We start from the raw sequence: 13356 nt of genomic DNA, 5'->3' as shown, positions 1-13356 counted from the left end.
ATATATATTTAATTTATTTATTTATGCCAACAAATTATAACTCAAATAGTATAATCTTCTTATATTCAGTTAGAAGTTGCGAGTTTGAATTTTTATATCTTTGGTAAAAAAATATTTAATTTACTTTTAATATATATTTTGATAAATATTTTTTCTTAATTTTTTTCCCTCGATCCGTAATTCCATATTAACATTATCAAAATATTCAATATTCAATAAACCATAGAAAGTAGAAACATAGTACTAAATATTTCAACAAATGAAAAGGTATATCATATTTATATATTATAAAAAGGTGGGTAAATTGAAGGCAATTATTGATGATTTCATTTGTAATTGGTTAGGCTCAGGGTACCTTCTTTTTCCCCTACATTCATAAATTTTGATATTCCCACCCCACCTTACATTACATTGTTGTTGCCCATTTTATATAAGCCGCACAATCTTCTTGTTATAGCAACAACCTACAACAATTAGGGAGAGAAGGGTCCTAATAAGACCAGTGCCTTGGGAGTAAAAAAAAAAAATCCCAAAACCCCTCATTATATAAAGAGGGAGAGAGAGAGGAAGAGAGAAAGAAAGAAGTTAAGGAGAGAGTGCAAAGCAGCGCGCACACACAGAGACCCCCTAAAAAAAGAAAAGAGAAAAACATTCTCTTCATCTCATCTCTTTCTATATACGTTTCTTATTCTCTTGTCTTTTTGTTACCTTTTTTTATTACTCTTTGCTTCTGTCTCTGCTTTTTGTCAAATGCGGTGTTGTTCTGTTCTCTTTTAATTTGGTTTGATCAGAGAGAGAGAGAGAGAGAGAGATTTGACTTCTCTTACAATCAATTGTTTGGTCTCTACTTATCCTCGTGAAAAGAACCAACTAAAAAAAAGTGTTTCTATATTGAGATCTCATCTAGCTAGCTACCTACACATAGTACATAGTGTCACTGACATTATTCCAGCTCCGTCAATTCATCCATTGTTTTGCGTGACCCAGAAGAAAATTACAAATAAATAAATAAATATTCCTGCTTCTTTAACAAAGATTGTTATTAGCTTGTTCTTATTATAAACCTCTCTTCCACTACTTTCTCTTGTGTGTGTGTGTGTGTTTTGTCTCTTGAATATGGATGGGGTTTCGTTTGAAGGCGCAAAGGATGACATAACAATGCAGTTTGCAATGGTGTGGAGCCAGATCAAAGCGCCATTGATAGTTCCAATGCTGAGGATCGCGGTGTTTTTATGCTTGATCATGTCGGTGATGATGTTCATAGAGAGAGTGTATATGGGCATTGTGATTAGTCTCGTGAAATTGTTTGGAAGAAGGCCTGAGAAGCGTTACAAGTGGGAGCCAATGAAGGACGATGTTGAGTTAGGAAACTCTTCTTACCCCATGGTTCTTGTTCAGATTCCTATGTACAATGAAAGAGAGGTAAGTTAATTAGTTTGTTTGAGTATTCATTATACTCTTCATAATACACAAAGATGGCTTCTTATTATATTGCTTGTAAAAATAAATTAGCCAAAATCAATCAAAATTTATTTTATTAAACATTCATTAACTGTTATAATAATTAATAAATATTAAATAAAATAAATTTTAATATTTTTTTTATTTTCTTAGTATATTACCGTTGTTTCTACCATAAAATGCAGGTTTATCAGCTTTCAATTGGAGCTGCATGTGGACTCTCTTGGCCTTCTGATAGGATCATTGTACAAGTTCTTGATGACTCCACTGATCAAGCAATCAAGGTAATTAATTACCGTTTCGCTAGAAAACTAATTAAGAATAAAGTCAACTCTAACTAATTAAATAAAAAACAGGCTTGTTACAAAATAAAAAGGAAATAATCATTTACTATCCTAATATTTTAAATTTTTAAAATAAAAAATAAACTTAATTGACTTATACTTTAATTGGCTTCCTAAACTTTTTTAATTAATTAATATCAGTAATGTCCTTTCCATTTATGGCAAGAAAAAACCGCCTCTCCGCTGTCCAAAAAATTTATTTTAATTAGATTTCAATCATTTAAATAATTAATTTAAATGAATTTATAACACATCTTCAGATCATTGTTTACAAAAATTATTTATAATTACATAAATAATTAGAGACTAATTAAAAATTTTTAAATTATAAAAGATACTTTATGTTTTAATCAAATAAATAAAAATCAAACAAATATTTACTCAATTAATTAGACTAAATTTAGTTCGTTAAACATTTTCACAACTCCACAAAGAAAAAAGACAAAACATATTTGAGTAATTATTTAATTTTTGTTCTTTTGTTGATTATGTATTACAAAATTATTCTTAGATATAACTAATGAATTTTGTACTATATGATAGTTATTATTAGTAGAAGAATGGATGGAGTAACATTGATTGACGTTGTGATGTGTGAAAAAATTGCAGGAATTGGTGCAGATAGAATGCCAAAGGTGGGCAAGCAAAGGTGTGAACATAAAGTATGAAGTGAGGGACAACAGGAACGGATACAAAGCAGGGGCTCTCAAAGAAGGCATGAAACGAAGCTATGTTAAGCAATGCGATTACGTTGCCATTTTCGACGCTGATTTTCAGCCTGAGCCTGATTTCTTGTGGCGAACCATCCCATTCTTAGTGCACAATCCTGAGCTTGCTCTCGTTCAGGCTCGTTGGAAATTTGGTAATTAAAACTTTTCTCTAACTCCCTTAACATCCACGTTTTAACGACAATCTCTTTTCTTAGTCCTAATTTAGATTATTTAAAAACTGTCGGTGACATGAGTCTTTTTGTGTGTGTTGAGTTTGGTTGGTGCTGGGTTGGGTCCCACTTTGTGGTTCAACGACCGTGCAAATGTCACACTCTAGCTAACTAGCAGCACCTTCATCTTTCAACTTTCGTTTCATGTTTGCCTTAGATTTAAGCCACGTAACCCCCTTTTTGTTGATGTCAAAGTTTGACGCTAAATTTAACTATTAATTCTAATATTATATGATTTATAAACTCAATTTCTATAAAAAAAAATTGATACTTGAGTTTTAGTGTCTATTTATTATACTTTGTTACCAAAATTATATATGTATCTATCATTGTCGTTTATGATATGGTGTTCTTTTACTACTTTGTGTCTATGGTCCACCCGCTTTTATAATCTCCTCCAAACTTTATATAATAGAATCTTGCGGGGAGAAATTTTTTTTAAAAAAAGAAGTAAAGTTTATTATTTTTGGTCATTATTTTTAATTATTAATTTAATTTTTTTAATTTAATAATTTAATAATATATTTTTAGTTTTTTAGTTTTAAATATTATTGATTAATTATTAATTAAAAAAAATAAATTTTAATAATTTTTTAATATTTAAAAAAAACTTTTTAAAATATAAAAAGTAATTTTACTAAATTTATTGAAAATAAAAATTTTATATTTTAATTTATTAAATATTTTTAAAACTTGTATTATTATCTTTTTAGAAAACATCTTTATTCTTTAGACATTTTTTTAATTAAATTCTATATACTATATAATATATTATTTGTACACAAAAATTACTGTACATATAAACATCTAATTTAATATTATTAAATCAAATTGTGATTATTTATTTATTTATTTTCTTTACTTTTAAATTTTAAAATTGTCTAAGCGGCCACTAATTTCATACACAAATAGTATTTTCAAAATCATATTACCAAAAAAATATTATTTTATTCTATTTGGGGTATAATTTTTTAATTGTCATGGTATTCTCAAATTCGATAGATTAAAAATCAATTTATCACAAATTTAAAATCTATTTAATATTTAGAATTTAGGGTTTATTGATGGCCAATAAATTATTGTATGCATAAGACATAATTCAAATATCTTAATAACTGCTTAAGTGGACAAGTGAGCTGATCACTCGACAAATCATGATGATTAGTTTTGGCGATTATTATTTGGTTTCTTTTGTTCCTATGCTAAGTGGAAGCTGCTGATTGGTTACTCTCTTCATTATTTTTTGATGTCCAGTCTGTCATTAAAAGGCGTTAATGAATTGATAGATGATTATTAACCATGATATAATAATTATGGCTTTTTACATATTATTTCCCTTGATTATAATTCATTTATAGTAGGAATTGGATCTGGTTGAGTCAATGTGAGGCCGAAAAGTCGGGTAAAACCTGGACCATACTGCTTAATGCGGAAAAAGTATAACTAAATTCGCAAGTAAAGGCCTCATCAGAATCCAATTAATTGATCATTAATGCCTCAGAATCCAATTAATTGATCATTATTAATTACTTTGAAAAGTAGGTGTAGATTAGCAATAAATAATATAAGTACTCCTTAATTTCAACGTGGTCAAAATAGTTGTTTCAACAAAGACTATGCTGGTAGTCATTTTAAGTATGATAATGAGTTTCAAGAGTTAGTAATTTACGATGACTATATAGATTGTTTACTTATAGGTTTATTAGCTTTATAATTAGAACAAGAGTCAAGATTTTTAAAGGGAAAATTTTAAAATAAAGGGATGCAAGGTTTTTTAGAGAAGTTATAATTTTACATATCAAATTTATTTTTGTAACCTCTCATCCAATTTTAACTCCTACCCGCATATATATTAGAAAAAAACATTTAAAATTTTTAATGTATTTAACATATTACAATTTTAATTAGTGTCCTTATGATAATTAATGGTTAGGATAACAAGCTACATGTAAATTTTCATGAAACAATAATTATAACAACCTGATTGAAAGTTGAAATACAAGTTGCAAAACAACATGCATACAACTAACAAACTAAGAAAAGTAAAATATATACTACTATATAGTACTATTTGTTAATAAAAAGCTGCTATCTTTTCCTAAGGAATCGTATTCCCAATATTGGGAACATATGATAATGCTTTAGAAACATGTGCTCTCTTGGGTGGCTCTCAAGATGTGATATGAAAGATTAAAAGGGCCACACACCTCACTAATACAAATAAGTATTGTTTCCAACATGTGCACCAACCAGAAAATTTTCCCCATAGCTAACGCCCTTCCCCTGTTCTAGCTAAGAAAAATTTGATATTTTGAGCTGGTCCTAAAATAATTGTTCTTAAAGAGAGCAACACACGAAATCTGCTTCTATCTACATGTGTATTTCAAAGGGTATTTCTGTCTAATGCATGTTCCGAAAACATATTTAAGCATGCACAGTTTTTTTAAAATAACCTTTCCCTGGTACGTAACATTATAAATAAAACAAAATTTAGTTAACAAAGGGTCCAGCATCTCCAATACTTTTGGAATATAATTTTTATACTTACAAGAAATAAATTAATTTCAAAAGTATGACTTTTTATTAAAATCATAGACAAAGTGAAATCGGTCTCACTTTAGAGAAATAGTAATCATAGTATGAATCATCTTGATGAAAAATTAATTAAATTTTGTCAGTTGTATAACTATTTTGATAGAACAATTAAAAATAATATAAAGTTTAAGTTGAACCGAAACAAAAAATTAAAGCCACAAATTTCTCATTTAATTTTAAATTATTATTTATGACATATAATTTCATAAATACTAATTAGACATTTATAAAACTCAAAATAAAATTAGGATTTAACTAACATGTGCTCTAAGGCATATATAAACTTACCATTAATAGAAGGTTTTAATTTTTTTTATTTAATAAATATAAAATAAATACATTAAAAATTAATTTTTTTGTATTTTCAATAAAAAAATTTTCAATTTGTAATCTTAACATATGTTTTTAAGGTAAAAATAAATAAACCCATAATATTAAAATGAAAATATGCATAGGCGTTGCTCTCTAACTACATTAACAATTACCAAAGTATAGAAGATTTCAATTCTTCCAATATATTTAAAATACTGAAATTTAAAAAATAAATAAGTATAGATATTCTTAAAACAAATATTAAATGTAACATATAGCAGAGCACAAACATCATTTTCATAACGATAATATTAAAAAAATAAAAAAAAAATCAGAATTTATTTTATTTAATATTTATTAATTATTATAATAATTAATAAATATTAAATAAAAGAAGTTCTTACTGTTTTTTTGTTACCAAATATTTCGGTTTTCATCGAGAGAAGAAACGTGTTTGTGGCGTTATTATGGTTGTTGATGTAATCATTATTCTTATTGTGGATCTCCATCTTCCCTTTTACCCATCTTTAATTCACTCAATGACTCCTACTGCTGTGTTGCTCCGGCAGCAGCATGTGCAAGTTTTTAATGGTGGACCTCATTATTTTCCAGTCACTGTCTATATCTACTAACCGACAGCTGAATTTATTTCGAACTCTCTCCTTTCTGCCAAATCAATACCATGTCATTGTAAATTTCATGCCAGCTATGTTTTTGACATGCCACTAATATAACATAATATTAATTAATTTTTCTTGTTTTTAATTTTCAGTGAATTCCGATGAATGTTTGATGACCAGGATGCAAGAGATGTCACTGGATTACCATTTCACAGTGGAACAAGAAGTGGGCTCTTCCAGTTATGCCTTCTTTGGTTTCAACGGTACAATCATCTTAATATATATAATAATTTAATTACATATTGCAAATATATATGTATTCTTCAACAACAATCATGCTACTATTGTATAAGGATACATCTATAGTGTTAAAAAAAAGTTTGATTATGCTGCTATAAATAAATTTGATAATCATTTTGTGAAAAGTTTAATTATTTGTTGAAAATATACGTTAAACAACATTTATAAATATACACAAATATGTTGTAACTAATTTAGCTACTCTTTTAATTTTATTTGTGATATGATGGATGATTATAGGGACTGCTGGAGTATGGAGAATTGCGGCGCTAAATGAGGCTGGTGGGTGGAAAGATAGGACCACAGTGGAGGATATGGACCTTGCTGTCCGAGCTAGTCTCAAGGGATGGAAATTCTGTTACCTCTCCGATTTGAAGGTAATAAATAACGAACAATGTTATATGACTAACACAATTTATTATTTTTAGTCAATATTTAGTTAATATTCTAAATTTTAAACACTAAATTCTAAACTCTAATAGTATAAAAATAAGGTGGTGCTTATATATACCATCTTTCAGTCATTGTAATAATGATAATAATCTCAGTTGGAAAGTTGTGTGTATATTTATATAACATTGATGTATGGTTTTGTTGACATGGATCTATTTTTTGTGAGTAAAGGTTAAAAATGAGTTGCCAAGTACTTTGAAGGCCTACCGCTACCAACAGCACCGTTGGTCTTGTGGGCCCGCCAATCTTTTCAGGAAGATGGTTTTGGAAATTATCAGAAACAAGGTAAGCTTTAGACCTCATACTCAAATTTATATTTGTCGGTATATGGATACTTACATTTCAAATTCCATGTATGTTTTGTCCAATGCAGAAAGTGTCAACTTGGAAGAAGGTACATGTGATTTACAGCTTCTTCTTCGTTAGGAAAGTTATAGCACACATCAACACGTTTGTGTTCTACTGCATCGTGTTACCTGCGACCGTTGTGGTTCCTGAGGTTGTGGTTCCAAAATGGGGTGCTGTCTATATCCCTTCTGTCATCACCCTTCTAAATGCAGTTGGAACTCCAAGGTCTTTCTTGATTCCTCTATTGGTTTTCTTCTGTTTCAATTCTTCTCTACAGTTGAATTGGAAAGAAAGAAACTTGTGTTACAAGTAAACAAACACTTTTGTTGACCGACTTTATTCTCTGTTTCCTATGCTTTTGTTTCAGGTCGCTCCATTTACTTGTGTTCTGGATTCTCTTTGAGAATGTCATGTCTCTTCATAGAACAAAGGCGACAATTATCGGTTTACTCGAGGCTAGCCGAGTCAACGAATGGGTTGTCACTGAAAAGCTTGGAGATGCTCTCAAGAGTAAAGCCGGAGGTAAAGTAGCATCGAAGAAGCCTCGATTCAAGATTGGAGACAGGTACAAAAGGGTTTTTCATGATTTAGTTGTTCGCTTCTTCAATTTGATTAAATATTACATTGAAAAATCAATGTATCTGATATCTTTGTCTTCATCAGGATTCACTTGTTGGAACTTGGTGTGGGATTTTACCTCTTCTTCTGTGGCTGTTACGATGTTATGTTCGGGAAGAACCACTACTTCATCTTCCTTTTCATCCAAGCAATTGCGTTCTTCATCATGGCATTTGGATATGTTGGCACCTTTGTTCCCACCTCGTAAAACTATTTGGCTATGTTCTTCATTCAGCGAAATTTTCAGTTTGTGCCTTCACTTGTCAAATGCGTTGTAGTATATAGGGTCTGGCAAATTACACAGCATATTAGTATAAAAAGAAAAGGGGTGATCATTTTTTTTAAGGTTTTGCATAAACAGAGTCTCTGACTCTTTAAAAGAGTAAATTTCCTTGTGAATAGCAAAAGGCATATAACGGAAGTTAACGGAGGTTCTTCACCTGGGAAACAAGTATACACAAAAGACGAACACAGCGTCGACAGCATCTATGGTGGATTGTTGATAAGATTTTGTAGCTTTTTTTTTTCTTTTTCCTTTTTATTTGTAAACACTTTTAATTTAATTTCTTTACATTGTATTTGTTTGATGAAATAAGCAGCTCTAAGAAATGGCTTAAAATACACAGAAGGTTCTATATATTGCATCTCTTTACTCTGTGTAGCCTCTATGTTAATTAGTTAAATCTTACTGAAATAACGAAATTCCTTTGGCATTCCCTATCTAACAAAAACAGCTAATCAGTTTATGTTAAGATTAACAAAAGTGAATAATCTGATGGGAAACTCAGTGGTTCTGGACAGGATTACAATATACAAGCATTTACTTTAGCACAATGATACATCTGTAAATCTAAGAAATCTTTCCTTAGAATAATCATGTGTGCAGTTAATTGTGATAGCCTAGTGACTAACTGTCATTGCACTAAATGTGTGAAACTCCAATTGGTTTTGTTCTCAATTCAGTCGACTGAGGCGCAATGTCAGCTAGTCATTATACTGTCAAATTGACAATTAATTGTATATATAAGTATTCCTTTAACTAAATGACTAATTTAATTTGTAATTATAAAACTAAAAAAAAAAATTCTTAGAAGTCAATATTACACGATTAATATTATGGTCAATATTTAACATAAAAAAATATTCGTAATTTTTAAAAATAAAAATATTTGAAATTTAAATACAACCATTCAAAATCTCCAAAAATATATATTTATCAGACGAATGTTAGTGCACTCCAGAAAAAGTAAGGAGTGTGTTAAGTCTAAGTAGGTTTACAAATGATGACAAACATTTCTTTGGGTTGAAAGCCCAATGCTGTTTAATGGGTGTTTTAATTGTTGCCGGCCCCAATTATTCAAGTTCATGCTGCACCAGCCCAAACCAGCATAAGCTTCAGCAAATCAACATGCTAAAGCTACAACACTTAGTGCTCATGTGCTCTTTAGTGCTCCAAGAGTAAAAAACAAGCCCAATGCTTCTCAAAGCACCGTTCAGCAAATTAAATGGCTATGTATTTGCTAAATGTCATAAGAGGACAGCTGGATCATGCAAGGATAGGTGTAGTTTTGTGAAAGCAAAAAAGATACAAGGACATCTCCACTCTCTTAGCAGAGCAATATTCGGTTAGTGGGTGAGCAAAACACAAAAGCAGTAGCAGCAGGAAAATGAAGCAAAATGAAAAAGCAGAGCATGCTAAGGAAGAAAGAAAAATAAAGGACAGCAGAGGTAGTGGTCGAGCTCCTCTGATAGCAGAGGTAGTGGAGCATGATGAAGAAAGGACTGCATGCCAGCAGTGATAGCTCCAACGAGCAGCTGGTACAAGGAAATGGAAGAGGCAAAAATGAAGGCAAGCTGAAGACATATAAGAAGGCTCACTCCATCATTTCAAAGTAAGAAAAAGAGATTACACACTCAGAGCACCATCTCAAATATTGAGCTGGAATCTTTTTCTTCTTCTCAAGCTTAATTTCTGATCTTTTTGTTATAGCTATCTTGTATCATTTTCTGTATTGAGAAAAGGCTAATCTTGTGAGGTTGAAAAACCAAGAGAGAAAAGGCAAGAGTGATGCAAAAGAGCCACTTAATTCTGATGTAATTTGGTTTTTGAACTAGGATTAGTTCCCCTTGCCTAGTTGGGTTAGCACTGGGTGAAGTCTGAATCTGTTAAATTTTCCTTCCTAGTTGGGATAGCACTATGGGAAGCTAAGCTTTGGTGAAGAAAGCTTAGGGTAGATACTAGTTGAATTAGAGAGTAATTCAATAGTATTGGTGAATGTAATCTGTGAATTATAGTGAAAATTCCACCATGGTTTGTGGTGGAGACTGGACGTAGGATTCATAGCACAAAGAATCCGATACAAGATACATGCTGGCCTATTTCTCTTCTTCCCTACTCTTTACTTATTCTGCACATGAGATAAAATGAAATAATCTCCTGCAACTTGAGCTTCTGCTGAAACAGAGTTTGAAACTATAAGTTTTAAGCCAACTTGATTCAACTCCCCCTTCTCAAGTTCAACTAGAACCTTCAATTGGTATCAGGAGCAAGGTCTCAAGGAGTCAAGCTTCACAGCTTGGAGTAAAGATCCATGGCCAACAACATGAATCCCAACATTGTGGCTTTCACTCTCACTGAAGGGCAGTCTAATAATAGACCTCCCTATTTCAATGGCAGCAACTATTCCTACTGGAAAGAAAGAATGAGGATCTTTGTGCAGTCAATCGACTACAACATCTGGAAGATCATTCTCAATGGACCTGACGTTCCCACTAAACAAAATACTGATGGAGAAGTTGTGGCAAAAGAAGACAGCGAGTGGACAGATGAAGAAAAGAAGAAGGTTGAACTCAACGTCAAGGCAATCAACCTGATGCATTGTGCAATCAGTTTTGAAGAATTTAGAAAAGTGTCAAGGTGCAAAATGGCTAAAGAAATATGGGACAAGCTCAGACTCACCCCTGAAGGCACTAAGCAAGTGAGGGAGACCAGAATTGACATGCTAATGAAGGAGTATGAAATGTTCAGCATGAAGGAGGATGAGAGCATCGATCAAATGTTCAAAAGGTTTTCAATAATCATCAACAATCTGGATGCCATGGGAAGAAACTATTCTGAAGAAACTTTAGTGAGGAAGATCCTGAGAAGTCTTACTAAGAAATGGGAAGTAAAAAGCACAGCCATCTCTGAAAGGAATGATTTGATCAAAATCACCTATGATGAGCTAAGAGGCAAGCTATTGGCCTATGAAACCACTCATATGCCTCAAGACAAAGATGACAAAAAGAAAAGTATAGCACTAAAATCAAGAATGACAGCCAAAGAGGAAGAATCTGATGACAGTTTCTCAAATGAAGAAATTGTGCTCTTTGCAAGAAAAATGAGAAGACTACTGAGATACAAAAGCAAAGACAAAGGAAGCACTTCATCCAAAGACTTCAAGAAAGATCAAGTCAAGTTCACATGCCACCACTGCAAGGAATCCGGTCACTTCAAGTCAGATTGCCCTCAACTTAAGAAAGGCGAAAAGTCCAAGAAAGACAAAAAGGTGATGATGGAAACATGGGAGGACTTGGAGAACGACGCCAGCTCAGAGAGCTCAGATTAAGAAGCTCAATTATGTCTGATGGCAGATCATGATGATGAAGATGAGGTAGATTTCTCTGACTTATCTATTGATGAACTGCACTACATTATCAAAAATATTTCTGTAAACTCTAAGAAACTCTTGGATAAGTATGCAAAATGTAAGAAAGAAAATGAGGCATTGAGGACAGAAAATGATCTTCTTTTGAAAAAGGTTAAGGCTACCGAAACTGGTAATGAATTTTTTTTAAAAAAAGAAAGTAGTGCTTTGCAAGCTGAATTAGAGAAATTCAAACTCAAGCATAAAGTTACTGCTTCCACTGATTTGATTTTTGAAAACAAAAAGCTGAATGAACAAATTAAAAATTTGAATGAAGACTTAGCAAAGTTTGTTCAAGGTTTTCAAAATCTGAACAAACTTGCTTGTTAAAGATTTGGGTCTGAAAAATCTGGACTTGGATTCAAAGAGGAAAATAAGGCTGTTTTCATACAAAACATTCAAAAATCTGAAGCCTCCTCTTCCAAGCTTTTCAAACCAAAAGGATTCAGCAAACCTCAGAAATCAGTAGGCAAGAATCATTGCTACAAGTGCAATAGAAATGGTCATGATCCTCCTCAATGTTTCATCTTTCTTAAGTCTTTTGGTAATGATAGTAAATTATATAAAGTTGTTCATGATTTTAATGCTCCTGGGCAACCAAGAAGATTTCACATCAAAGGATCTAAATGGATTTGGATACCTAAGGTTAGTTGAAGAACATGCAGGTTTGCCTTACATCCAAGAAAAAAATGGACATGTGGTATCTTGATAGTGGATGTTCAAGGCATATGACCGGAAGGGATACTTTCTTCATTAAACTCAACAAGTATGATGGAGGATTTGTCACTTTCGGAGATAATGGTAAAGGTAAAATAATTGCCATTGGTAAGGTTGGCAAAGATTTTTCTACTTGCATAGATAGTGTCTTTTTAGTTGATGGGTTGAAGCATAATCTATTGAGCATAAGTCAATTGTGTGACCTTGGATATGCTGTAACCTTTAGGAAATCTGATTGTAGAGTCATTAATGAGAAAATAGGGGCTGTTTTGTTAAGAAGTGACAATGTTTATGGTCTCACACTAGATGATCTTAAAGTTCAAAATGTAACTTGTTTCTCTTCAATAGAATCTGAAAAATGGATGTGGCATAAGAGATTAGGACATGCTTGCATGCTCCAAATCTCTAAGCTTGTAAAGAAAGGCTTAATAAGAGGTCTTCCTAATATAAAATTTGATAAGGACATCATTTATGATGCTTGTCAAATGGGTAAACAAATAAAAACCTCCTTCAAACCCAAGGAAGACGTCTCAACTAAAAAATCATTGGAGTTGTTGCATCTTGATTTGTTTGGACCAACTAGGACTCAAAGTCTTGGAGGAAAAAGCTATGGCATGGTAATTGTGGATGACTATACTAGGTTTGGTTGGGTGTTCTTTCTAGCTCATAAACATGAAGCATTTTCTGTTTTTGAAAAATTCATCAAAAAGGTTCAAAATGAAAAAGGTTTAAGAATTGTTTCAATTAGAAGTGACCATGGCAAAGAATTTAAAAATCAATATTTTGAATCTTTTTGTGATGAATTGGGCATATCACATAACTTCTCTTGTCCTAAAACACCTCAACAAAATGGTGTTATAGAAAGAAGAAATAGAAGTTTACAAGAAATGGCTAGAGCTATGTTATGTGAATATGAAATTCCCAAGTTCTTATGGGTTGAAGCTGTGAATACAACTTGCTAT

General features: G+C 31.7%; 1 protein-coding gene across 1 annotated transcript; it reads left to right on the top strand.

Moving 5' to 3' along the window:
* The first annotated feature begins 408 nt into the window (after positions 1-408).
* LOC112754392 (glucomannan 4-beta-mannosyltransferase 9) lies at positions 409-8643 on the top strand. The gene is made up of 9 exons (XM_025802019.3): positions 409-1422; positions 1647-1745; positions 2415-2667; positions 6425-6535; positions 6813-6949; positions 7197-7310; positions 7399-7598; positions 7741-7938; positions 8037-8643. Exons 1-9 carry the CDS (start codon positions 1117-1119, stop codon positions 8197-8199), a joined length of 1581 nt encoding a protein of 526 aa, XP_025657804.1. The 5' UTR covers positions 409-1116; the 3' UTR covers positions 8200-8643.
* Positions 8644-13356: the final 4713 nt, after the last annotated feature.

The sequence above is a fragment of the Arachis hypogaea genome, chromosome 16, assembly GCF_003086295.3.
Source record: "Arachis hypogaea cultivar Tifrunner chromosome 16, arahy.Tifrunner.gnm2.J5K5, whole genome shotgun sequence".
NCBI lineage: Eukaryota > Viridiplantae > Streptophyta > Magnoliopsida > Fabales > Fabaceae > Arachis > Arachis hypogaea.
Note: the sequence above shows the minus strand (reverse complement) of the source record. Positions and strands in the feature narration are given on the sequence as shown.